This window comes from Juglans microcarpa x Juglans regia, chromosome 3S (assembly GCF_004785595.1).
Source record: "Juglans microcarpa x Juglans regia isolate MS1-56 chromosome 3S, Jm3101_v1.0, whole genome shotgun sequence".
Classification (NCBI taxonomy): Eukaryota; Viridiplantae; Streptophyta; class Magnoliopsida; order Fagales; family Juglandaceae; genus Juglans; species Juglans microcarpa x Juglans regia.
Genome location: NC_054599.1, coordinates 8,515,851 through 8,541,026, shown reverse-complemented (window position 1 = coordinate 8,541,026; position 25,176 = coordinate 8,515,851). Strand labels below are relative to the sequence as shown.

The window sequence follows — 25,176 nt, the reverse complement described above, 5'->3', positions numbered from 1 at the left end:
TTGTATAAGTTTATATATCTCTACTACAATGGTTATGGTGGTATCAACAGGAAGGGGATGCTCCATGGAGGAATCTCATCGACACCAAATTTGGGAGCATTTGGGGAGGGTGGTGTTCACATGAAGTGAGAGGTGTGTACGGTGTAGAAGTGTGGAAATTTATTTGGAATGGATGGGGGGATTTCATTAGCAATTTCAGATTTGTTGTGGGTAGGGGATCTTGGATTAGATTTTGGCATGGTATTTGGTGTGGAGATGCTGCCCTAATGAATGCTTTCCCTTCTCTTTTTAGGATTGCATTGGATGTTCTGTGGCAGATTATAACTCCAATGGTTCTTCTTTTGTATAAGTAAACGATTGTATTAACAAGAATAGGCATAGCCCAAGTACACAAAGGGGTATACAAGAGGTATAACTCCAATGGTTCTTTATATTGGAATGTGAGTTTTATTAGAGCTGTACAGGATTGGGAGGTGGGGGATATCTCAGATTTTTACAGCATGTTGTATGCTTTGAATATGGAGAGTGGTGGGGAGGATAGATTGCTTTGGATTCATCCTGGGAATAAGAACTTCTCAGTCAGATCATTGTACAAGGTTATGTCGACTCAACCCCCTAATGATTTTCCTTGGAAGTGCATTTGGAGAAGCAAAGTGCCTCTTAAGGTTACTTTTTTTGGTTGGTTGGCATCTCATGGGAAAATTCTGGCTATAGATAATTTGAGATAGCGTGGTCTATGTATTATGGATTGGTGCTTTATGTGCAAAAGGAACGGTGAATCTGTGGATCACCTACTTCTCCATTGTGAAGTGGCAAAGGTTCTTTGGGATGAGATATTTAATAGGCCTAGTATTGCCTGGTGATGCCTAGGAGGGTGGTGGATCTACTGGCTTGTTGGAGAGGAATTCAGGCTAATCGTCAAATTGCAGCCGCTTTGAAGATGGTTCCATTATGTCTTATGTGTTATGTGGTGTATATGGAATGAGAAGAACGGACGTTATTTCAAAGATAGAGAATGTTCGTTGTGAAGGATTAGAGATTTTTTCTTCCATAAATTGTTACTTGGGCATCAGCTATTGTACTGGATAGGACTTGTTTTCATGATTTCTATGTTGCTTTTTCCAGTTCTTAGCTTGTAATTAGGTGTTCTCTTTTATAGTCCCTATGTACTTGGGCTATGTCTAATTATGTGGATTAATAAATTTCTTTTTACTCATAAAAAAAATATATATCTCTACTACTTTTTAGTTCTATAGTCACCGTCTTATTCTCTCCTAAAACTGGTTTGCTTTCTGATCTTGTCTTTTTCCCTAGTTGATTCAACCTTGAGCCTGTTAAACTTACTAAGAATACAAAGCACTTGCTTGTGATGCTTATGTGAGGTAGATGCACTAGATACTTTAATATTGAGAATCATTTAAGCTTTTCCAAATTAGTTTTCTTTTGTATTGAGCTTTGAAATTTGATCCAATGATTTTTTTTTTTTTTTCTGCATACTTCCTGATACTTTCTTTCTAACGCTCTCTTGATTAGGGATGGTCAATGTCCTGAATACAGTGGGGAGGAACAAGCTATATGTGCTGTTGGCCTTGCCAAATCTAAACCTGGTGTTTTTGTTGAAGCTATCCAATATCTTTTAATTTTAGCAACACCCGTTGAGGTAGTAACGATTTCTAATCCTTTTCTCTCTCTCTTCCAGTATAATAAGTTCCAAACAGTGAAATTTCTCCTGAAGTTAGAAACATAATTAACATGTTTGCTTGAAATTGACTAGCATTCTAAGATGTTGAGATGCTATTAATGTGCCTGTCACAGTAATGGTTCTGGGAGTTTTCTTTTTTAATCCAGTTAATAATTATGCATTAGTTACGGGATAATTTCACACCATTTCCTGTTTTCTTTACCTGTAAAGGTCGTTGCTCAAGTGCTTAAAGGAAAGATTTCCATATCTTATATCATTCCTTTACACATTCCTTGCAAGTGTTATTGATTCTCTTCCTCAGAAGCTATCAATAATGGCGAAACCATGAATATTTAATGTTTATTTGGACCTGACCTGTTCCTGGAATGAGGTGTATGATGAAGTAGGGTATATCTGTAGCATTTTTGTTTTTGAAGTCCCTTGGCCTTCATGTTTACCCATTTGAACTCGAGATGAAACACATCGAACTTCTGTATTTACATAAGTGGATCCACGTGTTAAAGATTAAACACTTAACTTGATTTTGGTGACAACAATGTAAGGTAGACACATGGAACAGAGGCCATGCCTACTTATTTTATCATTAAAATTCCTGTTCTACTTATAAAAAAGAAAGGATATAAGATCAAGCATAGGTGTCACTCTTATATAAAAAATCCTGCGCACATGGGCTCTGCCTACTATTTTCATCAATAAAATTCTTCATTACTTATTAAAAAAGAGATATAAGATGCCCCTTCCTGTAGGTCAGGAATGTTACGTACATTCATAACATAATGCCTAGTGAAGAGATTCGAAGTTATGAAATTACCTGGTTCATTGAATCATAAAACTCATATAGTATGACAGTCTTTCATAACATAAAAGCTGAGAAATAAAAGAAATGGCATAAGCTAGTTCTATGTGAAACCAACACTACTTAAATGTCTAGATCATATACTAAGTCTCTGGGAATTTATTCCACTCCTGCTCTGTATCCATGAAATCATCATCTAGGACATTAAAACATAAAAACATAGAAACAAACAAATGAGTCGAAGACTCGGTAATAGCACATCATATTGTAAACTTAGTTTAACATTAGGCTCAATTTTGAAACCTTACATATATCGTCACACATTCACATAACGAGTGTAGACTGTGGAAGGAACCCAATCCAATATAATCACTATCTCAAAATAGATCTTAAAAATAATAAAAATACTAATAATAATAATAATAATAATAATTCTAAATCCTAATTTTGGACCCGTATGTTACAATCTCCCCTCCTAAAAAGGAATCTCGTCCTTGAGATGATACGTCAGAAGGTCCTAAATATCTCGGACTCCACATGCCTTTCTTGCCAAACCTACTCATTCCCTTCATTGATACCACCTTCAGGAATACTTCACAAATTCTATAGGAATCGGTCTGCTCCTAACAAAATTCTTCTTAAGAAAACGCCAAATCCAAAAGGTTCCATAAAAAAAAAAAAAGTCGATCTTTATTAAAATTCTAAAATCCAAAAGAGAGTCTGCGAAGCACAAAAATCAAGCAAGTCTCTTGTGCTGAATAAAATAGCTTATTAAAATAAAATCATAAACGAGCATGTCAAAACTTCCTAGGCCTCTGTCTTGTCTCCTTGGTTTAAGTCCTTTCCTGCAGCTCCATCCTCGCAAATATCATCACCTGCAACCACATCATCAGTAGTAAGAGCAAACACTCTAGCTGGTGCTGTAACCCTCTGACCACTCCCTGTAACTGGAGCTGGTGCGTTCCTTTTTGGGCAGTCCCGAGCCATGTGGTTTGGCTGTCCACTCTTGAAGCAAACATTCTGGTCCACTAAGCAATTTTCTGGATACCTTTTTCTGCAATTCTTGCAAACTGGATGCGATGGACATGCCCACTCTGAGACAGTTGAGGACGGTAACTAGGGGCAGGCTTCTTGTTTCTATTGGGCTCTGGTAGTAGTTGTTGGCATTTCTTTTGATTGAATAGTTCTGTGTTTGGCCTCATATCTTCTTCTATTAGAGTGGCTCGAGTAACCAAGTTAGTGAAATTACAAATCCTGAGTGGTATAAGGCTGTCAAAATTGTGTGAATGGCCAAATGAAATTGGCCTCTGAGTGACCGAGAGAGAAAAGAGATGCAACTGGGTGGCTGGAAGTCATGGCAGCACAGCTGGAGGTTCCCTTGGAATAGTGTGAGGTGGAAGGAGGTGCCTGGTCGGCGAGTTTTGTGGCTGCAATGAGGTGATTCGACGTCCTCTAAGGTCGACGGTGGGCAGCGGCAACAACACACACGGCCTGTTTGGTTTTTGACAGTGGATAGAGAGCGATGGAGGGGGTTTAGGAGTCGACGCACATCGTGAGGGGAGGAAGTGTTAGGGACCTCGGTCAAGTCCCTAAACACTATGATCTCCACGCCAAGGCTCTCCTTGTGATGACCGAATCTCCGTTCCTCTCTTGCTTAATTCTCAAACAATGGTGGCCAAGATGACCACTTTGGTAAAATGAGGTTATGTGTTTAGGCTAGGATTGGTGTATGGAATGGTGGGAAAAGGGTGATGGAGTGTATGGGCTACAATGGTGTAAGGGGCGCACAGCACTAGTGAGGAACTAGGGTTGGCGCCACTTGGGAACTAGGTTTAGGGTTTGGATGATGATGATGATGGACGGCTAGGGTTTGGAATTAGGGTTTTGGTGATGGGCGGCTAGGGTTGGACGAGATAGGTAGTTGAGTGATTTTAGGAAAGTTTCCTAAAATCTTGGAACTCAAATGGGAAGTGTATATGGCCGGCTATAGGGATTAAGATGGAGCAATTAGGGGTCCTAAATTATAGGAACACTAATATGAAAAGTGGAGTGGGCGGCTAGGGCAATTCAAATAAGGCAAGTGATTGCTGAAATTTTAATTTGAATTAGAATTAGCAAGGATAATGTGTTTCGGCTAGGGCAAGGTTTGATGAGGCAAACAATTTATGGAAAGTGACAAACACTAGGGTTGGTCGAGATTATGGATTGGATGGATTGGAAGAGCAATTGGAATAAAGAACACTAGGAACACAAAGATGAACACTCAAGAACAAAAGCAAAAATACTTAAGAACTTGAATGGACAAAATGATAATAATTCAACAAATGATTCACAGATTGCACAAGTGTTGAATAAACCTCACATATTGATCAAATGATAAAAACAATGATAACCACAACTTGGATTCACGAATTGCACCAAGTTGCAAGAACAAGATAAATGAATCACATCTATTCAAAGAATTGCAAGGTGTGATCCTCTCTTTGGGATTCACGAATTTCACCCAAAAAGCCCAAGTGCAAAGACACCGTTTATGATCCCTCAAACAATAATCCTCCCTCTAGGGTATTTGCCAAAAGATTCTAAAGTGAATGATGTCCTATTTATAAGCAATGCAAATTGGAAATCCCTAATAGGTCCCTTGAAAATAAATAAATAAATAAAATAATAAGATAGTGGCATGGACCCAGCTTGGTTGTGGCATGCATGGGCCCATGGTGAGCTAGGATGGTGCATGGTGGTCTTCGGACTGGTCCATGGCTAGGTGACATGGCATGGCTTGCTGATGGTGAGTCATGTGTGTGCGCTGCATGGCCCAGGCTGGTGGCCTAGGTGCTGGCTCTGCATGGCACAAGCTGGTGGCTTGGGCGTTGAGGCTACAAGGCATGGGCTGGAGCCATGCGCTAGATGGCATGCCACTAACTTCGTTGGTGTGCGGCAGGTGGCCTGGGGCGTGTTGCTGAGTGGCATGGCCTAGGCTAGAGACCTGGGCGCTGACAGTGCTACGCTACACATGGGCGCACGCAAGGGAGCTGTGCGGCGCATGGGGGCGTCAATGGCCTTGCTGCACCTGGGCTCGCGCAAGGCCACGCAGTGCATAGGATTGCGTTGGGGCATGCGCATGGGCGCATTGCCGCGTGCATGGATGCGTGGCGCATGTCTGCGCGCATGCCAGGGTCACTAACCTCGCTGGCCCGCATGCTGGGCTCCCCGTGCATGCCATCGCGCTGGCCAAGGCATGCATGCATGCTGGGCGCCCTGTGCATGTCACGACACGAGCCAAGGCATGCTTGTGGGCTAGCCAAGGGGCATGTCCCCATCATGATTAGGGCATGTGCAACATCTCTAGAGGCAACTCAATGTGGGGGTCTAACAGGAAGACTTACCGGCAGCATCTTCTGTGGTGGTTTCCGGCGGGGTGGCTGTATGGGTAGGGAAATTTTGGTTTTCACATGGGGAGGTTCTGGCCATGGGGGTTCTGTGAGTTTACTGAAGGGAATATTATGAGGAAAAGAGAGAGGATTTATGTGAGGGTTTTTTATGTGTGAATTGGTTTCCAATTAGGAAACTATTCAAATTAGGAAATCAAATAGAGGGATATACGGGTGTAGACTGTGGAAGGAACCCAATCCAATACAATCACTATCTCAAAATAGATCTTAAAAATAATAATAATAATTCTAAACCCTAATTTTGGACCTATATGTTACAAAGTACGAGTTTTGTATTTAATAGAGGAAAGGGAGATGTTCAGATTTTATTTTATTTTTAAAGAAAAGTAAAAAAAAAAAAAAAAACAATTACAGTACCTTTTCAATGCATGCTGGTCAAAGTTATTGCTACATGGTTACTGTGCCATCCTCGTTTATGTCTGCTGATTAAGACTTTTCCTGAGTATTATTTAAATGCCTAATTACTTTCTTGCAAAACATTGGAGGATTCTTTTTTTTTTTTTTTTAATCAGGTTTGTTGAATTTTCTTTTCTTTCTAATATATCATTTTATTTTCCAAGATTGGGATTAATTTATTGCAAGCCACCAACTTCATATATTGTGCTAATGAATTCTGGCTCAAATGGCACCTCCTCCCATTGTAAGAAAAAAGAGTGGTGTGATAGGCTCAAGACCTAGTACTTATTCTCTAGGTTGTGATGATCTTACCTTTTCTTATCATCCTTTCGTTATCAGTTGATTCTTGTAGGTGTATGCTGCTCTGGAGGGGAGGTTAGTACTGATCCGTTTGCAGAGGTTTCATTGCAACCTTTGCCAGAGTACACAATACCATCTGATGGAGTCACCATGACTTGTATTACATGTACTGATAAGGGTCGTATTTTCTTGGCTGGTCGCGATGGCCACATTTATGAGTTGCATTACACAACTGGTTCGGGCTGGCAAAAGCGTTGTCGTAAAGTCTGCCATACTACTGGTTTAGGAAGTGTTATTTCAAGGTATGTTTTGTTGTTTAATGCTTTAAAAGTTGTATATGGTCAAAGTTTCCTGTCATTGATGATCAACATATAATTTCTTGATATCAAAGTGCGTTGTTGAGATTTGATTTTCTATATATTAACTAGAACATACCATTGGTTTTCAGGTGGGTTGTACCAAGTGTATTTAAATTTGGAGCTGCTGACCCCATTGTCGAAATGGTTTTTGATAATGAAAGACAAATTTTATACACACGTACCGAAGAGATGAAACTTCAGGTTTTTGTTACGGGACCAAGTGGTGATGGTCCACTCAAGAAAGTGGCAGAAGAAAGGAATCTTATTAATCAGAGGGATGCACATTATGGAGGTAGACAATCAACCGGAACAAGAGCGACAACAAATCGGTTGACAAAACCATCTATTGTCTGCATTTCAACTCTATCTCTGCTGGAATCAAAGGGGCTACACCTTGTTGCTGTTTTGTCTGATGGAAGAAGGATGTACCTTTCCACTTCTCCATCTAGTGGAAACTTGGGTGGATTTAATTCTAACCATCATAAACCAAGCTGTTTAAAAGTTGTGACAACTAGGCCTTCTCCTCCTTTGGGGGTCAGTAGTGGACTTGCTTTTGGAGCCATGTCTCTTGCTGGTAGACCTCAGAATGAGGATCTCTCACTAAAGGTTGAGACTGCATATTATTCTGCCGGAACTCTTCTTCTTTCTGATTCATCGCCACCAACCTTGTCTTCTCTTCTCATTGTAAACAGAGACTCAAGCACACAATCGTCACTCTCAAGTAGTTTAGGGACAGGTACAAGGAGTTCTCGTGCATTACGGGAATCTGTCTCTTCTATACCAGTAGAAGGACGAATGCTTTTTGTGGCAGATGTCTTACCCTCGCCAGATACTGCAGCTACTGTGCAGTCTCTGTTTTCAGAAATTGAATTTGGAGGATTTGAAAGCTCGGGGGAGTCCTGTGAAAAAGTATCTGGTAAACTTTGGGCCAGAGGTGACCTTTCCACCCAACACATTTTGCCCAGGAGGGGAATCATCATTTTCAGTACCATGGGCATGATGGAATTAGTTTTAAACAGGCCTGTGGACATTCTAAGGAGGTTGTTAGAATCCAACTCACCAAGATCAATCTTAGAAGATTTCTTCAATCGTTTTGGCGCTGGCGAGGCAGCTGGAATGTGTTTAATGCTTGCTGCAAGAATAGTCCATTCTGAAAATCTTATAAGCAATGTTGTTGCTGAGAAGGCAGCTGAAGCTTTTGAGGACCCAAGACTTGTTGGAATGCCACAAGTTGAAGGTAGTAGTGCATTGTCAAACACTAGAACCACTGCTGGGGGATTTAGCATGGGTCAGGTTGTACAGGAGGCTGAGCCCATGTTTTCAGGTGCACATGAAGGGCTCTGCTTGTGCTCATCAAGGTTGCTTTTTCCTCTGTGGGAACTTCCTGTTGTGGTTCTGAAAGGTGGTTTAGGTTCATCTGATGCCTTATCTGAAAATGGGGTAGTCGTATGCAGACTCTCTGTTGGGGCCATGCAAGTCATTGAAAACAAGATCCGCTCTTTAGAGAAGTTTCTAAGGTCTAGAAGGAATCAAAGGAGGGGACTTTATGGCTGTGTAGCTGGTTTAGGAGACTTGACAGGCTCTATCCTTTATGGAACTGGTTCGGACTTTGGTACTGGTGACCAGAGTATGATGAGGAATTTATTTGGTTCTTATTCACGCAGTGTCGATTCCAATGGTGGTGGGACATCTAATAAAAGGCAGAGATTACCATATAGTCCTGCAGAATTGGCTGCCATGGAGGTAGGTTGAAGTTGCTAATGTAGACATTGGTCTTTATACTTGTTATTTCATTTGCTAACTCTTTGGTTGTTGTGCTAAAGGTGAGGGCAATGGAATGTATTAGGCAGTTGCTTCTTAGATCTGGTGAAGCCCTGTTTTTACTCCAACTTCTCTCTCAGCATCATGTCACACGCTTGGTTCAGGGATTTGATGTTAATCTAAGACAGGCATTAGTTCAATTGACATTCCATCAACTAGTTTGTTCTGAGGAGGGCGATCGCCTCGCTACAATGCTGATATCAGCTCTAATGGAGGTAATTGGAAGTTCAGATGAAACCCTTTAATGAAGCTCCACTTACACAAGCTCTTCCACTTGCCAACAAGTTTCTTCATATTCTTGTCTGACAATTTTAGTGGCTAATTTTGGTTTTATCTGACATAATCTTCAATTTTAAATATTTTTCGTAATTTGACATTCTTCATTTCTTCAGTATTATACTGGTCCTGATGGCAGAGGGACGGTTGATGATATCAGTGCAAAATTTAGGGAGGGTTGTCCAAGCTATTACAAGGAGCCTGATTACAAGTTTTTCTTAGCTGTCGAATGTCTTGAGAGGGCTGCTGTAACTCCAGATGCTGAGGAAAAGGAGAACCTTGCTAGAGAGGCCTTTGACTACTTGAGTAAAGTTCCAGAGTCTGCTGATTTACGAACTGTCTGCAAGCGGTTTGAGGATTTAAGGTCAGTTGATCTTTTAAGCTGAGTGCTTCAGGCCAGAGTCCTTTTTGATTGCTTGATTTCTCTATTAGATTATTATGTCAAGAACCTGATCTTTAGAGGGGCATTGCAGATTCTATGAAGCTGTTGTTCGTTTACCACTGCAGAAGGCACAGGCTCTTGACCCTGCAGGTGATGCATATAATGATCAAATTGATACAGCTACTCGAGAATATGCACTTGCTCAGCGTGAACAGTGCTATGAGATAATTATCAGTGCTTTGCGTTCTTTGAAGGGTGATGCTTCTCAGAGGGAATTTGGGTCTCCTGCTAGGCCTGCTACTGCAAGATCTTCCCTTGATCAGGCCTCTCGGAAGAAATATATATGCCAGATTGTTCAACTTGGTGTCCAATCACCTGACAAAATATTTCATGAGTACTTGTACAGGGCCATGATTGAGTTTGGCCTTGAAAATGAGTTGTTGGAGTATGGAGGTCCCGATTTGGTGCCTTTTCTGCAAAGTGCTGGCCGTGAACCTATGCAAGAGGTTTTCTTAAATTAAAATTAAAACTATTTTTATTTCTATTTATTTCATTGAAGACCTGATCTAAAGCATTGGTAATTGTTGTCATTATCTTAAATTTTGTTTGTATATACATTTGCAGCCATGTGTTGAAAACTTGCAGTTCTCCGAAAATACTTGGTTTGTATAAGCATCCTTCTGGAGGATTAGTATCATGTTTCTACTATCTGTCTTGTAGGTTCGAGTTGTTTCTTCTGTGACATCAGCTACTTCTCTTATGGGTCAATCAGGAGCACCTATACACTCTAATCAATCCAAGTACTTTGATCTTTTGGCACGGTACTATGTCTTGAAACGGCAGCATATGCTTGCAGCTCATGTTTTGCTGAGACTGGCTGAGAGGCGTTCAACTGATGTGGGGGATGTTCCTACTCTTGAAAAGAGGTTGGCAGCTTCACTTTATTATTATTTTTTATTACCGAGTTTTGATTTACGGAAGAATGGTTCATTGTTTAATTTTGCAACTTGCTTTGGTTTAAATAACCTAAAATTGAATGGACCCTTGGCTTTAGTTTACCAGAGAGAAAAATGCATCTGTACGAAAGCAAGTAATCAAAGACAGAATCAAATACTGCAATCAAGAACTCCACCATTCTAAAACTGTCCAGGAAGGGTACTGCTAAGTGGACAAGAAAATCAACCCTTTAAAAGCATGTTAATTAACATATGATAATGATTCTAAAACCTCAAGAAAATAAGTGACCTGTATAACAAATGGAGGGCTTCAAGCAAGCAAAAAAGGGCTCCATAGAAAAACAAAACTTAATTCATGCAATAGCACTTGTTTTCTTTGGAACAAGTGTCCATTCTATCCTTTCAAACACTTGATACCAAACATAAGAATCTATTTTCTTACCAGGCATCTCTTCTTATTTTCAAATCTCCTGTTCAGCCAAGGGCATGTGCATCCCCGGGATTAGTTGTGACTTTGTTCTCGGACACCCGGGTGCCAATCAAAAAAAAAAAAAAATCTCCTGTTCAGCCATCCAATACCTTAACTACAATTCCCACCTTTTTTATGAGACAAATATTTATGAAAAAGCGCAAAAGATTAGCTCTTGCCACCTAGCAGATCCATAATTCTTTCGAGCATGACCCAAGTCAATCGAACTTGACCGAAGAAGTCCTCCACGGTTCTCATCTCTTGTACACCAAGAAGGTACATAAAGCCCCTGTAGCTTCCATTGAATTGGCTCTCACCTCTTGCATTTGTACATATAGCACTATTTTGGGATGAATATTCCTCTCTCTATTTGCTCTGCCCATTCCATGTGTGAACTTTCCAAAATGAATGCCCACTTTCTTAATTTAGTATAGAAAATTTTATAACCTTGTGAATTACCCTCTAAAGGTTGTCTCGTAGTCCAACTCTTCCATAGTAATTTCTTTTCAAGAGACAAGGATACGAAGTGTTAAGTTGGGTTTGCAAAAATGGACACTTCATATGGGACGGAGGGAGTAATAATCATAGTGAGAAGTAATAATCATAGTGACGATAGTTCCTGCGAAGCAGCAAAATGAAATTGGATGCTTTTGAAGGTGCACAAGTTGCCAAATCTCCTTCCAAGATCTTTTTCCCTGACATCATAGTAAAATTTCGGAGAGAGAACTTACCAGAAACAAATTCAGAGAATATTTTTGGTCTATCGACACCTCTTACTAGACACCCAACTCTTGCCCTTCTGTGGAACATTTACTGATTCCACTTTCTGACCCTCAAAATGCTCGAATAAACTTGGACTATGAAATGAAGACAATCTAATGTAAGTTGTAGCTTCCTTGTTTTTAAGTAATGGTCACTATGTCTATCTATAAAGATGAATTTGAAAGGCTCCTGCCAAAAGAAAAGATCCTTCTAGAACTGCCATTCCCCTCAATAGAATAAATTTGTCGGATAAAATTGACCCAGCTGTGTGTAAATGACACTTTTTACATTTTGTCAAACACAGGTATCAGTACCTTAGTAATGCAGTTCTACAGGCAAAGAATGCAAGTAACAGTAATGGTTTGGTTGGATCTGCACAAGTTGGTTTTGACAATGGACTGCTAGATCTGCTTGAAGGGAAGCTTGCTGTTCTTCGGTTTCAGATAAAGATCAAAGAAGAACTGGAAGCTATAGCTTCCAGGTATGCTTCACCTGGCACATCTGAGTCTGCTCAAAATGAACTCCCTGAAAGCAGTTTGACTGCTGATGCTGCCAATGTTCCAAGTGCTGCACGTGAAAAGGCTAAAGAGCTATCATTAGAATTAAAGAGCATAACTCAACTATATAACGAGTATGCCGTTCCATTTGAGCTCTGGGAGGTACTTTCTTTATGTTCCTCATCAATAAATAAGCACTATGGAATGAAGTTTTCTGACATGAGTTGAATTGTTTTTAATATCATAACTATTTAAGAATACATCTTGCTGCATTAGACAAAACGAGATAATAATGAACCAAAGATAAATGCTAAAAAATACTTAAGTTCTGTATTCTATCGTTTTTTACAATTTTAGTTGCGCTTGCTTTGGTGTTTTCTAGGTTTTGTATAATTTCCACAGTACCTTGAGAGTTCAAAACATGTTAAACTGAAGATATGCCGTTCCATACAGCTGTTTCTTCTTTATCTGAAATTTCATTATTAAACTGGTTATTGTGCAAAATAGATTTCAATGCATCATTAAGTTTTGTTGGAAAATCATATTTCTTGCTTAGGGGTGGAAGATAAGTATGAATTGGCCATTTATATTTGTTGTTGTTCTTGTGTCTTTCTATCATCCTCTTTGCTCTGTCCATTCTATCGATATAGAGGCATTCTTTTCCCCTTTTTCATCTTCTCTATTAATTTGTTTTTATTTAAGAAGAAAAACTGTACATAGATACACTATTAAATCCACCTAGGCATTGCTTTGTAGTTGCACGAAATTGTTTAGTTTTTTGGGTTAAATACAAAAATAGTTCTTGTGGTTTGTTCCGAAATCAATTACTCCCTGACTTTTTATATTGAACTTTTTACTCAGTTTTAATAAAGATGAAATTGATCCCTGCCGTTGGAAATCCATTAGAAGAGCCATGTCAATCAATCAACATTTGTCGCCTGCCACTTAAATAAAAGAATACAAAAAATAAAAGAACCCCCAGGAAAGGTGGTGCTGCGGAGGTTGGAGTAGGGACCCAGAGGTAGCTCACATTGAGGGTGGACTGGCTTAGAGCCACCTTTGGGAGGCCTGGTTTGGGCCACCCAGGCACTCCCCCACCAGCCAACCCTTCCTGAGCAGGGAGGGGTTTTTATCAAATTGTTTTTAAGTTTTGGAATTTTCTTTACATTTTTTTAGTTTTTTTAACTCAAGTGACAGGTGTTGCAAGTTGATTGGCTGATGTGGTGTTTCTAACGGACCAATTGATCTTTATCAAAACCACACTGAGTAAGAAGGTCAATAAAAAGAAGTCAGGAGCAATTTGATTTCAGAGCAAACCCCAGGGACTATTTTTGTACTTCATCCTATTTTTTTATGTGTCATGCAATTTTATAACGATGCAAAGGGCCACAAATGAAGTGCACAAGAAGTATGCAAAATAATGCACCCAACTAGTAAGAAGATAAAAGAGAGCAAAAATCCTTAAGAGTCTAGAAGACTAGATTATTGAGAGCTGTTTTGAGCAGCCATCCAAACATTGAGGGAGTGGAATATTATGGCTTTTAATATTATCAGAGTCATTGAAAGTTTGAACATCACACTCTTGCTAGATACACCACATAAGCACCATTAAGCCCATGGGGGCCAGCCTCCAAACTTATACCAACAATTTAGGATATTAAGTTTCTAGGGATTCCATCAAACTTAATAATAGGATATTAAGTTTCTAGGGATTCCATCAACATGCCAACAATTCGACCACCCATCAGGGCATAACCTAATTTATACCAAAAGTGATGAGTAATGCTGTCAATAAGTTCTTGGAAAATTCACAATTTAGCAGAAGATGATTAATATTTTCCCATTCTACTTGCACATATAACACTGATCCATTGTTATGATATCTCTTTCTCAAGTTATCCATGGTTAATATCCTATTATTTTCATCAATAAAATCATTATTACTTGTCAAAAACATATCCTATTGTGTCTCACTGAGCCAAGATGTGCTCTCTGATTTCTGAGGGAGGCTTGAGGGTTTGAAATTTACTTTGTTCAATAAAGCTCTTCTAGGGAAGTGGATTTGGCCTTACCAAAATGAAAGGGAAGCCTTGTGGAAAGTGGTAGTAGATTCTAAATTTGGTTATGCAAGGCTGCAAATGAAAAGAGCAGTTCGTGAACAACTCAAGCGCGTCTTGTGTATACTCTGTTCGAACTCAGTTCATTTAATGAATGAGATGTTCGTAAATACTAATATAAGTTTATGAAAGTTGATGAATTTATTCATTGCGAGTTGAGTTTATCTTCTCTTGTTCCTGAATGAACTTTTGAACTTATCAAAGGCAAATCACAACTTTTGTGGCATTCCTCATTGTAATCTGAGTTCTTGAGATAGGTTTTTCAAAGGGTCTAGATTCTCCATCCATTGACTTGATTTTGGTTTTCTTAGGTGAGTTTTCAAATTGATTGTGGGTTCAAGGGATTCCATTCCTACGGGTTCATATCATTACATCTCATCGAGCCAAGATGTGCTCTCTAATTTTTGAGGGAGGCTTGGGGGTTTGAAATTAACTTTGTTCAATAAAACTCTTCTACGGAAGTGGATTGGCCTTACCAAAATGAAAGGGAAGCCTTGTGGAATGTGGTAGTAGATTCTAAATTTGGTTATGCTTAGGGCTGCAAATGGATAGAGCAGTTCGTGAACAACTCAAGTGCGGCTTGTGTATACTCAGTTCGAACTCAGTTCATTTAATGAATGAGATGTTCGTAAATACTAATATAGGCTCGAATATTAAACAAGCAAAACTCGTATAAACTAGGCTCGACTCGGTTTAGGCTCGTGAACAAAGCTCATATAAGCTCGACTTGATTTGTTTGAGCTCGTTTTGAAGCTCGTAATATGTTTTATATATGTATATGTTATATTTATTTCATGTTAGTTATATTTTATATATTTAATTATATATTACTAATTTATTTGTAGTTATTTAATATATATAGATATATTATGTTCCCAAAAAGTGTGTATAGGATAATTTGTATAATAATATATCATACAACTAGAACTTTTGATTTATGATATTATCTGTATGTATTAAATAGTTTAATTTATTACATTTATCTTATGTACTATTTTTTTAATTTATAAGTTATTTTATAAAGAAAAAGTCTATCCTCGGTCCATTTTGCGGACACCTTGCAGACGAACAACCTGACATGCCAGCTCAAAAATAAAATGGAGCATATAAGAGAAACAGAGGGCGGGAGTGAAAATTGCAAGGAATGCGGGCGAGAGAGAAAAATAAGAACGAAATGGTGCGTTTGATTCGTGCATATGGTGCGTTTCATGATCCCTTTCTTTCCTCCTCCATTCTCCTCCATTCCCCCGATCGATTCTCCTTCTCTCCTCCATCTCCTCCCCCCATCTCCATTCCCCCGTTGGATGATGATGAATTCTATGGACTCCCATGCCTGCTGAATAAGCTTTTCCCAGCTGTTTTACAGCTCGAATATGATCATCTGCAACTATTACATTTACTGCTAGAGTTATTGTCTGTCTTCCATTCACATTGCAAGAGGGAAACAAAAATGCAATAAAATGGACGCAAGCTAGAGCACCAACCAGAGACAATGCGGAGTGGTGGCGAGCTGCGGAGGAGTGCAGCCGACCTTCAGATCTGACGAGGAGGTGGGTCGCGAAGAAGGAACCTTGTCTTCTTTCTTCTCCGTGAAGGATCTAACGCTTTGGTTCGAGGTGGGTTTGCAGTTTGCACACTGGTTTCTCACAGGAGCAGAACCAGCTCTTCTTTCTTCTTCGTGTTTTTCTCCTCATTTCTTCTTTTTTTTTTTTTAATAAAATATGTGCTGACGTGGCAGAATGCCATGTCAGATTCATGCGCGAAGTTGCCTGTATACAGAAGAACTATTTTATAAAAAGTTATACCATAAGAATTTTTTTAATCATAACAATTTGGTTGAATAGTTAAATGGTTAGAGTTTTTTGTAAAATTTAAAAAAAAATATTATTCAAAAGATAAAATTCAGAAATTTCCCAAAAAAAAAAAAGTTCGAGCTCAAGTTGTTTGTTTATTTTTAGTCAAGCTCGAGCCGAATTCAAACAACATTAATGGTTAACAAGCCAAGTTCAACAAGGATATTCGAGTTTTATTCGAGTTTAAGCCAAATTCGAACGAGTAAACATGTTAATCGAGCTCGAGTACCCTTGTTCAAATTCGACTCAAACTCGGTTCATTTGCAGCCCTTGAGTTATGCTTGTGGCGGTTGGTGTTCTAGTGAAGCTTATGGGACCCATGAAGCAGGGTTGTGGCATCGAAAGAGGATGGGCTTGAGATGGGGCCCCCAACGAAGCTTTCTCAGGGTATTTAGTGCAGTGTGTATAGGAGGCCTTAATAGCTTATGTATTAAAGGTCAGTAGTTGTTCCTCCAAGGGGAATGTTAGTTTTTTCAGAGTGGGCCATGATTTTGAGGTTGATGCCTTCATAGGACTCCGCTAGGTGGCAAGGGTATTATGGTAAGAGATATTCAGTAGGACTGGAATTGCATGGGTGATGCCTAGGAGGGTGGTGGATCTCTTAGCTAGTCTCCAAGGTAGTCCCCAGGTGGCTGCAGTTTGGAGAATGATTCCCTTAGGTCTTAATGTGGTGTATATGGGTTGAAAGTAATGATAGGAGCTTTAAAGATTGGGAGCGCACTTTGGAGAAACTTTGAAATCTCTTCGTGCACACCTTAGTTATTTGGTTTTCTGCTTGTACTCAATGGAACTAGTGTTCATGATTTTTCTGGTTCCTAGAATGTAACTAGGTGTTTCTTTTGTATACTTCATGTGTACTTGGACTACGCCTACTTCATTCATTTTAATAAATTTTTTCTTATTTATAAAATAAATAAATAAAGGTACTCCGCTAGATTATGGACGTGTGTTTAGGATTTAGCAGGGTTGAGTTTTGCTAATTATGGGGTGCTAGTGGTGTTTGGCCATTCGAGTCGGTATTTTGCCATGGGCTGTCTCTGGTTGTTTCAGATCAAAGATGCCCAGTTAATGGATTTGGATGTCGAGACGTTGATGTATTGTTTTCTTCGAGTTGTTATTATTGGTTTTCCCCTACCTCAATGAGGGCTTATTAATAATAAGAGGCTTTGGCCTCGCCTTTCTTGAAAAAAAAATGCATTTTGGGTATTAGTAGTAAATTTAATTTTGGCCAGATTGACAGCAGATCCAAGCTTAAAACAATTTGTTATATCTATTAAAAAATGGAATGTGCTGTAATTGAAATTATGTTTTTTTTTTTCTTTTCTCCATCTTATTACAAAGTCCCTTGCTTTTCCTTTCCTTTCCTTTGTTCAGATATGTCTGGAAATGCTGTACTTTGCAAACTATTCCGGTGATGCCGATAGTAGCATTGTAAGAGAAACCTGTGCTAGACTAATTGATCAGGCTCTTTCAAGGGGCGGAATTGCTGAAGCATGTTCAGTACTGAAAAGAGTTGGTTCACACATTTATCCCGGAGATGGAGCTGTTTTACCTTTGGACACTCTCTGTCTTCACCTTGAGAAGGCTGCGCTGGTAGATTTTTGCATATATTTTTGCAGCTTTATCTAATTAATGTTTACAGCAAGCAAGAGTGTTGCCTTTTTTTCTTTCCCTTTTTGAGCCTGGAAACGTGTGGAAATATTTGAGTTTTGCCTTCATGTGTCATCCTTATTTCAGGAGAGATCTGAATCTGGCATTGAATCTGTTGGAGAAGAAGATGTTGCAAGAGCTCTCCTTGCTGCTTGCAAGGGTGCAACAGAACCCGTGTTGAACACTTACGACCAATTATTATCAAATGGAGCTATTTTGCCATCACCAAAGCTCAGGTTACGCCTTCTCCGATCAGTGCTACTGGTACTTCGTGAGTGGGCAATGTCTGTATTTGCACAGAGAATCGGTACTAGCACAACGGGGGCTTCTTTAATATTAGGTGGAACATTTTCACTTGAGCAAACAGCAGTCATTAACCAAGGGGTTAGAGATAAGATCACAAGTGCAGCAAATAGGTAAACTCGTTATTTTTCATGTTCCTCTTATTATATGAATTGTTTTTTTCCTCTTATTATATGAATTGACTTATTATTTATGTTATATGGGATCATTTTGTTGGTTAGCCTTCATTTCCCAGTTGGATCCTCAAATTGACTTTCGAATGTCATGCTACTGTGTGAAATGAAAATTTTGGGTTATGGTCTCAAATGTTTCTTGCAAGTTCACCTTGCATGTTCTGTCTGATTAAGTAGTACACAAACGTAAAATGCTCACCCATTTCTAGTGGCATGTCATTAGTCATGGCATATTGATAGTCTATGGGCTGCTGCCCAAAATTGTTAATCAAGAATGATTAATTAGTGTTGCATATCTGGTTGGTATGCTATAAAATATCATGCTCCTTTAAACTAGAAATGGCCCGACACCACTCATAGATGTCATTTTTCTGTGCCCAGTTCCCTATATGAGTTAAGAGTTATGTCCTCCAAATGCATGTTAAAGTTATTTCTACATATATGATTATCATCCCGGTTCTTCTATCTAGATGAATGTCGTCAACAGAATTTTTTTTCATATAGTTTATTCAGTTAATTTTTATTAGGTATAGTTTATTCAGTTATTTACAAAACGAATAGAGAAAGAACTTATGAATTTGGCTGTCATGTCAGAGCCTCAGATTTATCGTGTTGGTGAATAAGTTCGATAGTACGAGGACCTGTTAAGCTGTTTTGCTTTGCTCAACGGAGTAATTAAAGAACCGATACAATTAAGATTGAGAAGCTTGTGAATACAGAGGTGGATGTTTGGGTGCCGAAGTAGTAACTTTGGAGGCTGATATGTTTTTTTATAATGTCACATTTAGTTATATTCTTTTTCTATTGCTTTATGGTTCTTGGGAGGGTAAGGATCCATTGGTTTCATGGGAATATCTTTTTTTTGTTATTGGCACCGGATGTCTGGGAACAGAGTTCCAACTAATCCCGGGGGTGCACAAGCCCTCGACAAGAAGTTTCCCGCAAGTGCACCTCGGGTAATTCAAGGGAAAAATCCCTTAATCCGATGGCCCCCTAGGTTTGCACCCAAGAGGATTCAAACCTTAGATCTGGAGGGAGCATACCACCAAGACCAAAGCCTTTACCACTTGAGCCAACCCCTAGGGGTTCTCTTGGGACTATCTGGGGTGTGCTGAATGTGGAACTGGCTGGATCCACTTCATTTGCAATGTATAAGTAGAATCAACTACTTTTGAAGAGCAAAATTTCGGTGAGATTCCCAACCACTGTTAAGCTTTCATAGAAACACATCGGTACCAGAGTTTCATTAGCAGCCTATCACAATGACTGCATCTTGGGGTTTCCTATAGTTCTGTAGTAAATTTTGTGCAATTTCTTTATGTTGGAATGTTTTAATTTGGAGTCCCAGTACAAACCTGATTGTGGAGATCTTCGAGTAATTTGTCTTTAATTTTTGCCTTCTTGATTCATTATTGTCTTCTGGTTGTTGGATGTATACTCAGGCTATATTTTAACAATTTTTTTTTTTAATTGTGTTCTTGTTTTTTCTCGTTGAAAGTAATGCTCCACTTCTGAATTGAGTTCCACTCCCACTACGACTGTTGGGATGTTCTTGCCTCTTTTTCTTTCTTTCTTTCTTTCTCCTAGTGCTTGAAATTACCAAAACTGAAAACACATGGGGAAATGGAGAATTCTACCTATTTGTACGATTGCTCTTGCTCTAGTATTTGTTACTTTGATAACAAATCTTCCTTCCAAGAGTTGACAATTTAGATGGTTATCAACTTCTAGCCAACTTTCATTTGGCTTGCATTTTGAATTGATAAGGTGGGATTTGGGATGTCACATGTAGCTGTATCTGCTCTGTTTTTTTCTTTTTTTTGGTTGCTAGGCCCATGCCTAATAGCAGTAGAGAAAAGAATATGAGCTCACAATTTAATGGTCCGTCTTTCACATTACAAGTAGAAAGATAAGCTAGGTTCTAAACCATCAAGTTTTAGTATATGCTTTAGGAACTGCATAGAAGGCATATTCAAGATTTACTTTTCGTCTCATTGAATTTGGAATAGCAGGTATATGACTGAGGTTCGGAGGTTGGCCCTTCCGCAGAACCAGACAGAGGCCGTTTACCGAGGCTTTCGAGAACTCGAAGAGTCACTGATAAGTTCTTTTTCTTTTAATAATAATTTTTGACAGTTTTCTTGTACGGTTTATGGTGTTGTATGAGTGTTATCTTTTAGATATTGGTTCTCTAAATGGAAATGCTATAAAATATTCAAATTGGATATCATAATGTTATGAGTACTTGGCACTTGATTATCCAATTCTGAAAGTGACGGTGTTAGGGCAGAAAAAATCATGGAGAATGTTGGTCTTGCCTTTGCTCACTTGGCTATTCGGGTGTGCTTGTGGGGTGTCCACCAGTGCCCGTCTCGTTATGTTGATCCAAGAAAGTGAAGTATTTCTCTTTTAGAGAATGCCTCAATATGTTTTGAATAGTTGTAGGTCTATAAAGAGAATTATAAAAGGAAATTCTACAAATTGGCATGGTTTGATATAATACGCTAAAGATAATCTATATCTTTAAATTATATCAATTTGTAAAGCAATTTTTTGTAATTCTGTTTGGGGATGAATCATTTCTCAATTTTTGTCTAGAGCTGCTGCAGGGGGACTCATTGATTCTTTACCCCGAAATTTCATCTGATTTTTATGTCATGCCGGTCTGTGTTGAGGCCGTATGATGCTTTCTACTCCCTACCCATCAATGGCAGTAGCGGGAGCGCCAGGTGTTCCCTGAAATTATGCTGAAAACTCCCTTTGCAGGAAAATTAGCAAGCACATTATCTTTTTTTTTATCCCATTTTGGAGTGCTTGGGATAAACCAACACCAATTTTGTTGGGCTAGAACTGTTTCAACGCCTGCTGCAGAAATCTGGCGTCATTGCTCAGACAGACAAAAGTAGCATCGATGACATTGGTTACAATCTCGATGCCTTGCATGATGTAAGATTTTTTGGGATGTTCTGGGAAGCCGGCCATCTTTCCTGGAAGACGGTTTTTCATTTCTAATGCCAGATGTTGAAAATGATTCTTTTCTTTTTCTTTTTTTTATTGAGATTTAAGACGTGCAAACTCTGCATGTCTTTTGAAAAAATGGCATCTGCCTTATAAAAATCTATTTTTATGATTGATTTTACTTTTTTTTCAAAATAATTACTAGAGATTTGCATGCTTTAGTATAAGTATACGCCTGCCCAAAGGGTGATTTCAATCGCATACTAATGAAGTCTATTCCGCCATGCTAGGAAGTTTAAAATGCTAGTTGGTTGCCAAATGTCTGTAGCCTAGTTGGCATAACTTCTAGCTTCCAAAATGGAGGATTGAAATTCGATATCCCCTGCCCAAACAAAAATAAAAATGCTAGTTGGTTTTTTTATTTTTGGATTAAGTATATAAACAGTTTTTGGGTTTTGCAATTTGATCTTTTCGCTTTTCAGGATTTAAGTTTTATCATTTTTTTTTAACTAATAACATAACGTCAGGTTTTCATTAAATTTTCCAACAGAAATCTGATTTGGCAAGCCAAGTGTCAATATATGAATTGGCAGGCGGCTAAAGTAATATTAAAATAATTTGAACTCTTTAAAATATTAGAAAATGTCTAAAATCATGTAGAAAATACTAAGAAATAAATTAAAATGTAAAAATAAATTATTAAAAAAATAAACTCACACAGTTTTTCTCTTTTTTTTTTTAAATTAAAAAATAGAATTGCGGAATGGGGAGTCCCAAGTTCCAACCTCCGCCATCACCACCCGGGGACAGACCTCGATCCTCTGCCTTCACATATTACAGTTGGGGATGCACAACACAGAGGCTGAGACCAAACCTTTTTGTATGTGTGTGGGCTGGTCTTCATCCCCTTTGCGCACGAGGGAGTTGGGTCTTAGCCCCTTCTGGCACAAAGGGGATTGGGATCAATCTTCTTGCACGCCTAAGGTAGGCTTGTGCATGGAGACAGCATTGTCCCAACCCTATTGACTCACGTAATTATATAAAATTATATACATCATAAAATTATATACGAAAAATGCATGTTTATAAATGCAAAAAAATTCTTAATTTGCTTGAGACTTTTACAAATGGGTGAATGGAGAGAGTAACAAGATAGGAATAATCCAATCAAAACTATAATTTGGAATCGTTAGAAAGGTGCAAGGAGGAGAAAATAAACAAATAAAAATATACGAGTAAGAGTCATTGAATATAGCATTGGAAATAGAAAATGTGATGTTTACATGAATACTTTTTTTTAGTTTTAGACTTTTAGATTAAATAATTTATTTATTCAGACTATTTTGAAATAGCGTGTGCCTAAGTGAATGGAATAGTTGTGCATGATTGATTGTGAAAAAATCAAATTGAACAATGGAACGAGATTAGATGATATAATTTATCTTGGGGTCAAAGCTGTAATTTAGGAGATGATTTTGATGACTTTTCATATCTCTACAGGTTTTAAAAAAAAAAAAAAAAAAAAAAATCTTGGACGGACAATGGCCCGCCCCAGTCTCAAACCCTATGCACACAAAGGGTTAATTTGATCTCAAAGCCCTTGGCGCCGTGCTAGGCTTGGTCCATTCTCAGTCGACCAATGTGAGCGGCCTTTCCTTCTGCTTTTACCTTGGTAGGCAGTTCTGTTTAGATACAGAAATTGTTTTATTTTATTTTATTTCATCTTATCATTATAATTTTTTTAAATTTTTATATAAAATATAATAAAAAATTCAATTTTTTTAAATTTTAAAAAAATAATAATATTAAAAAATAATATTCTAATAATATTTTATTCAACTTTTAATTTTCATCTAAAATTATCTCATCTCATCTCACTATCCAAATGGGTCTATATAAATTTTGTGCACTTATTTTTAAAAAAATGACAAATTTACGTGAAAAAATATTTTTCTTAATGGTCTCACTTTTTTTTTAAGAGAGTATACAAGATTTACATACCTTAAAATTGTATTTAACATTATTCTATATTTTTTTTTTAAAAAAAATCCTTGTTGTATATTTTGAATTTCGAATTGATTACTTTGTCCAATATCTGTTAATTTTATGGCTAGCATGGTACTCACTTGTCACATCTAAAACTAATTATACAACGACACATCACAAATACATAACCAACAAAAAAGGGATATAATTAGCATGCTAGATCATTAGCATATTATAAAATTAAAAAAAAAAAAAAAAAAAGAACTGAAATCAACTTCAAAATGAAAAAGAAAACACTTGGAAATGAAAAATAACTATAAAAGAAAATTACTGCCGATGTGGAAGCCCCATAAGCTATCTTTAAAAATAAGTAGTATTTTTAATATATCTTAAAGTTGATTATGTCCTACTTGTTATTGTCATATTTGTTATAAGATAAATTATATTTATAATCATAAAATAAGCAAACGTCGCATATTTTTTTAAAAAAAATAAATAAATATAAAACTCACATGAAACATTAAATTTTTTAAGAATAGATCACACTTTTTTAAAAAAGTGCACGATTACTCTTATTACAAAGGAAAAATCTTATTGCAAGCAAGTTCGTGCACCAATTCGTGTACCAACATTAATATATAATACATATGTTTAACGAAATGATGTGAATTAAAGACGAAAATAATTTTCATGATATAAGAGATTTTCTTCTTCTCTCAAAAATTTTTTTTTTCATTTTTTTTAAATTAAAAAAATTATCGATACGCAATACGGTGTACAAACTCGCTTGTACCTAACAAAACTCTATTACAAATAGTGTATTAATACACAAACTTGTATGTTGCAAAACTCTTGTGATAATAAGCACTCTCTAACCACCACCTCTACCTTTTGGGTAGCCCGTGAAACTACCAAATCTTTTTCTTGTTGCCAGTTTTAGTTGGCAACTTTATGCTCCTTCCAACCTATGACGTGGGACAAGAGTTCAACAGCAATCACCTTACTAGGATCTTCTATAAAAATGCACCTTCAATTCATGTTTGGAGTATCTCTAAAAAGTAATGCTATATACAATTTTAAGATATGCCGACTCTGCTTACTTTTTTGAAAAAAAATAGAGTTTATTATTATAAAAATAATTTTTTTTTATATGAATCACATATTTATTTACTTTTTTCGAAATAAGTATATGAAACTTACACATCAAATAATTACAAATATCATTTTCCATCTCTAAAATTATCCTAAAATTAATCATTTCTCATATAATTGTATTTTGTACCTCGTTTATTTTCACAACTCATTTAATCTAATCATTACAATTTTTTCAAATTATCATATAAAATAAAATAAACAATTCAACTTTTTCAAATCTCAAAACAAAATTAATATTAAAAAAATATATTCTAACAATATTTTATTTAACTTTTAACTTTAATATCAACTCATCTAATTTCATCTCATCTACGAAAACAAATAAGGCATGATGTGTTTGGTTCTTTGACCGGTTTAGATTTAAACCTTTTTTAACATCCAAATACCCAACTCTCAAATCATTAAACTCATCTCAACTCAAAACCTCTTTACACGTGGGAATCATAACTTTTATCAACTCAACATCTCTTTACATGCGAGATCCACAACTTTTTTTAACTTTTTATAAATACATCTAAATTCTTCTTAACATCTAAATATATTTTAACTCATCTTAAGTAGTCCTATAAAACTTATTCCATCATCTCAACTCATTATCATTTATAGAAAATTCAACTCAACTAAAGATCTAAATGCAGCATGAGAGATAGAAGAAAAAATAATAATAAAGAGCAAGCTGCTTCATCTGCATGTGGTCAAACTCGTTTTTGACCCAAAGGTCAAAGCTTTTCTACTAGACAAGTTGCATTATGGTGATGCCGTTTTCGGAAATACCATGATTCAAGCCTATTGCTCAAAATACATTTTCTGGTT

General features: G+C 37.5%; 1 protein-coding gene across 1 annotated transcript in view; it reads left to right on the top strand.

The window, feature by feature from the left end:
- Positions 1-20,497, top strand: part of LOC121257257 (nuclear pore complex protein NUP155) — a 32,424-nt gene extending 11,927 nt beyond the window's left edge. Inside the window, exons 3-13 of the mRNA XM_041158200.1 lie at positions 1,534-1,660; positions 6,686-6,948; positions 7,095-8,748; positions 8,829-9,041; positions 9,219-9,466; positions 9,576-9,990; positions 10,205-10,410; positions 11,976-12,330; positions 17,513-17,731; positions 17,876-18,204; positions 20,277-20,497. Coding sequence (XP_041014134.1) covers positions 1,534-1,660; positions 6,686-6,948; positions 7,095-8,748; positions 8,829-9,041; positions 9,219-9,466; positions 9,576-9,990; positions 10,205-10,410; positions 11,976-12,330; positions 17,513-17,731; positions 17,876-18,204; positions 20,277-20,397 — 4,150 coding nt within the window. The 3' untranslated portion in view covers positions 20,398-20,497. The remainder of the gene's footprint in view (positions 1-1,533; positions 1,661-6,685; positions 6,949-7,094; positions 8,749-8,828; positions 9,042-9,218; positions 9,467-9,575; positions 9,991-10,204; positions 10,411-11,975; positions 12,331-17,512; positions 17,732-17,875; positions 18,205-20,276) is intronic.
- The last annotated feature ends 4,679 nt before the right edge of the window (positions 20,498-25,176 follow it).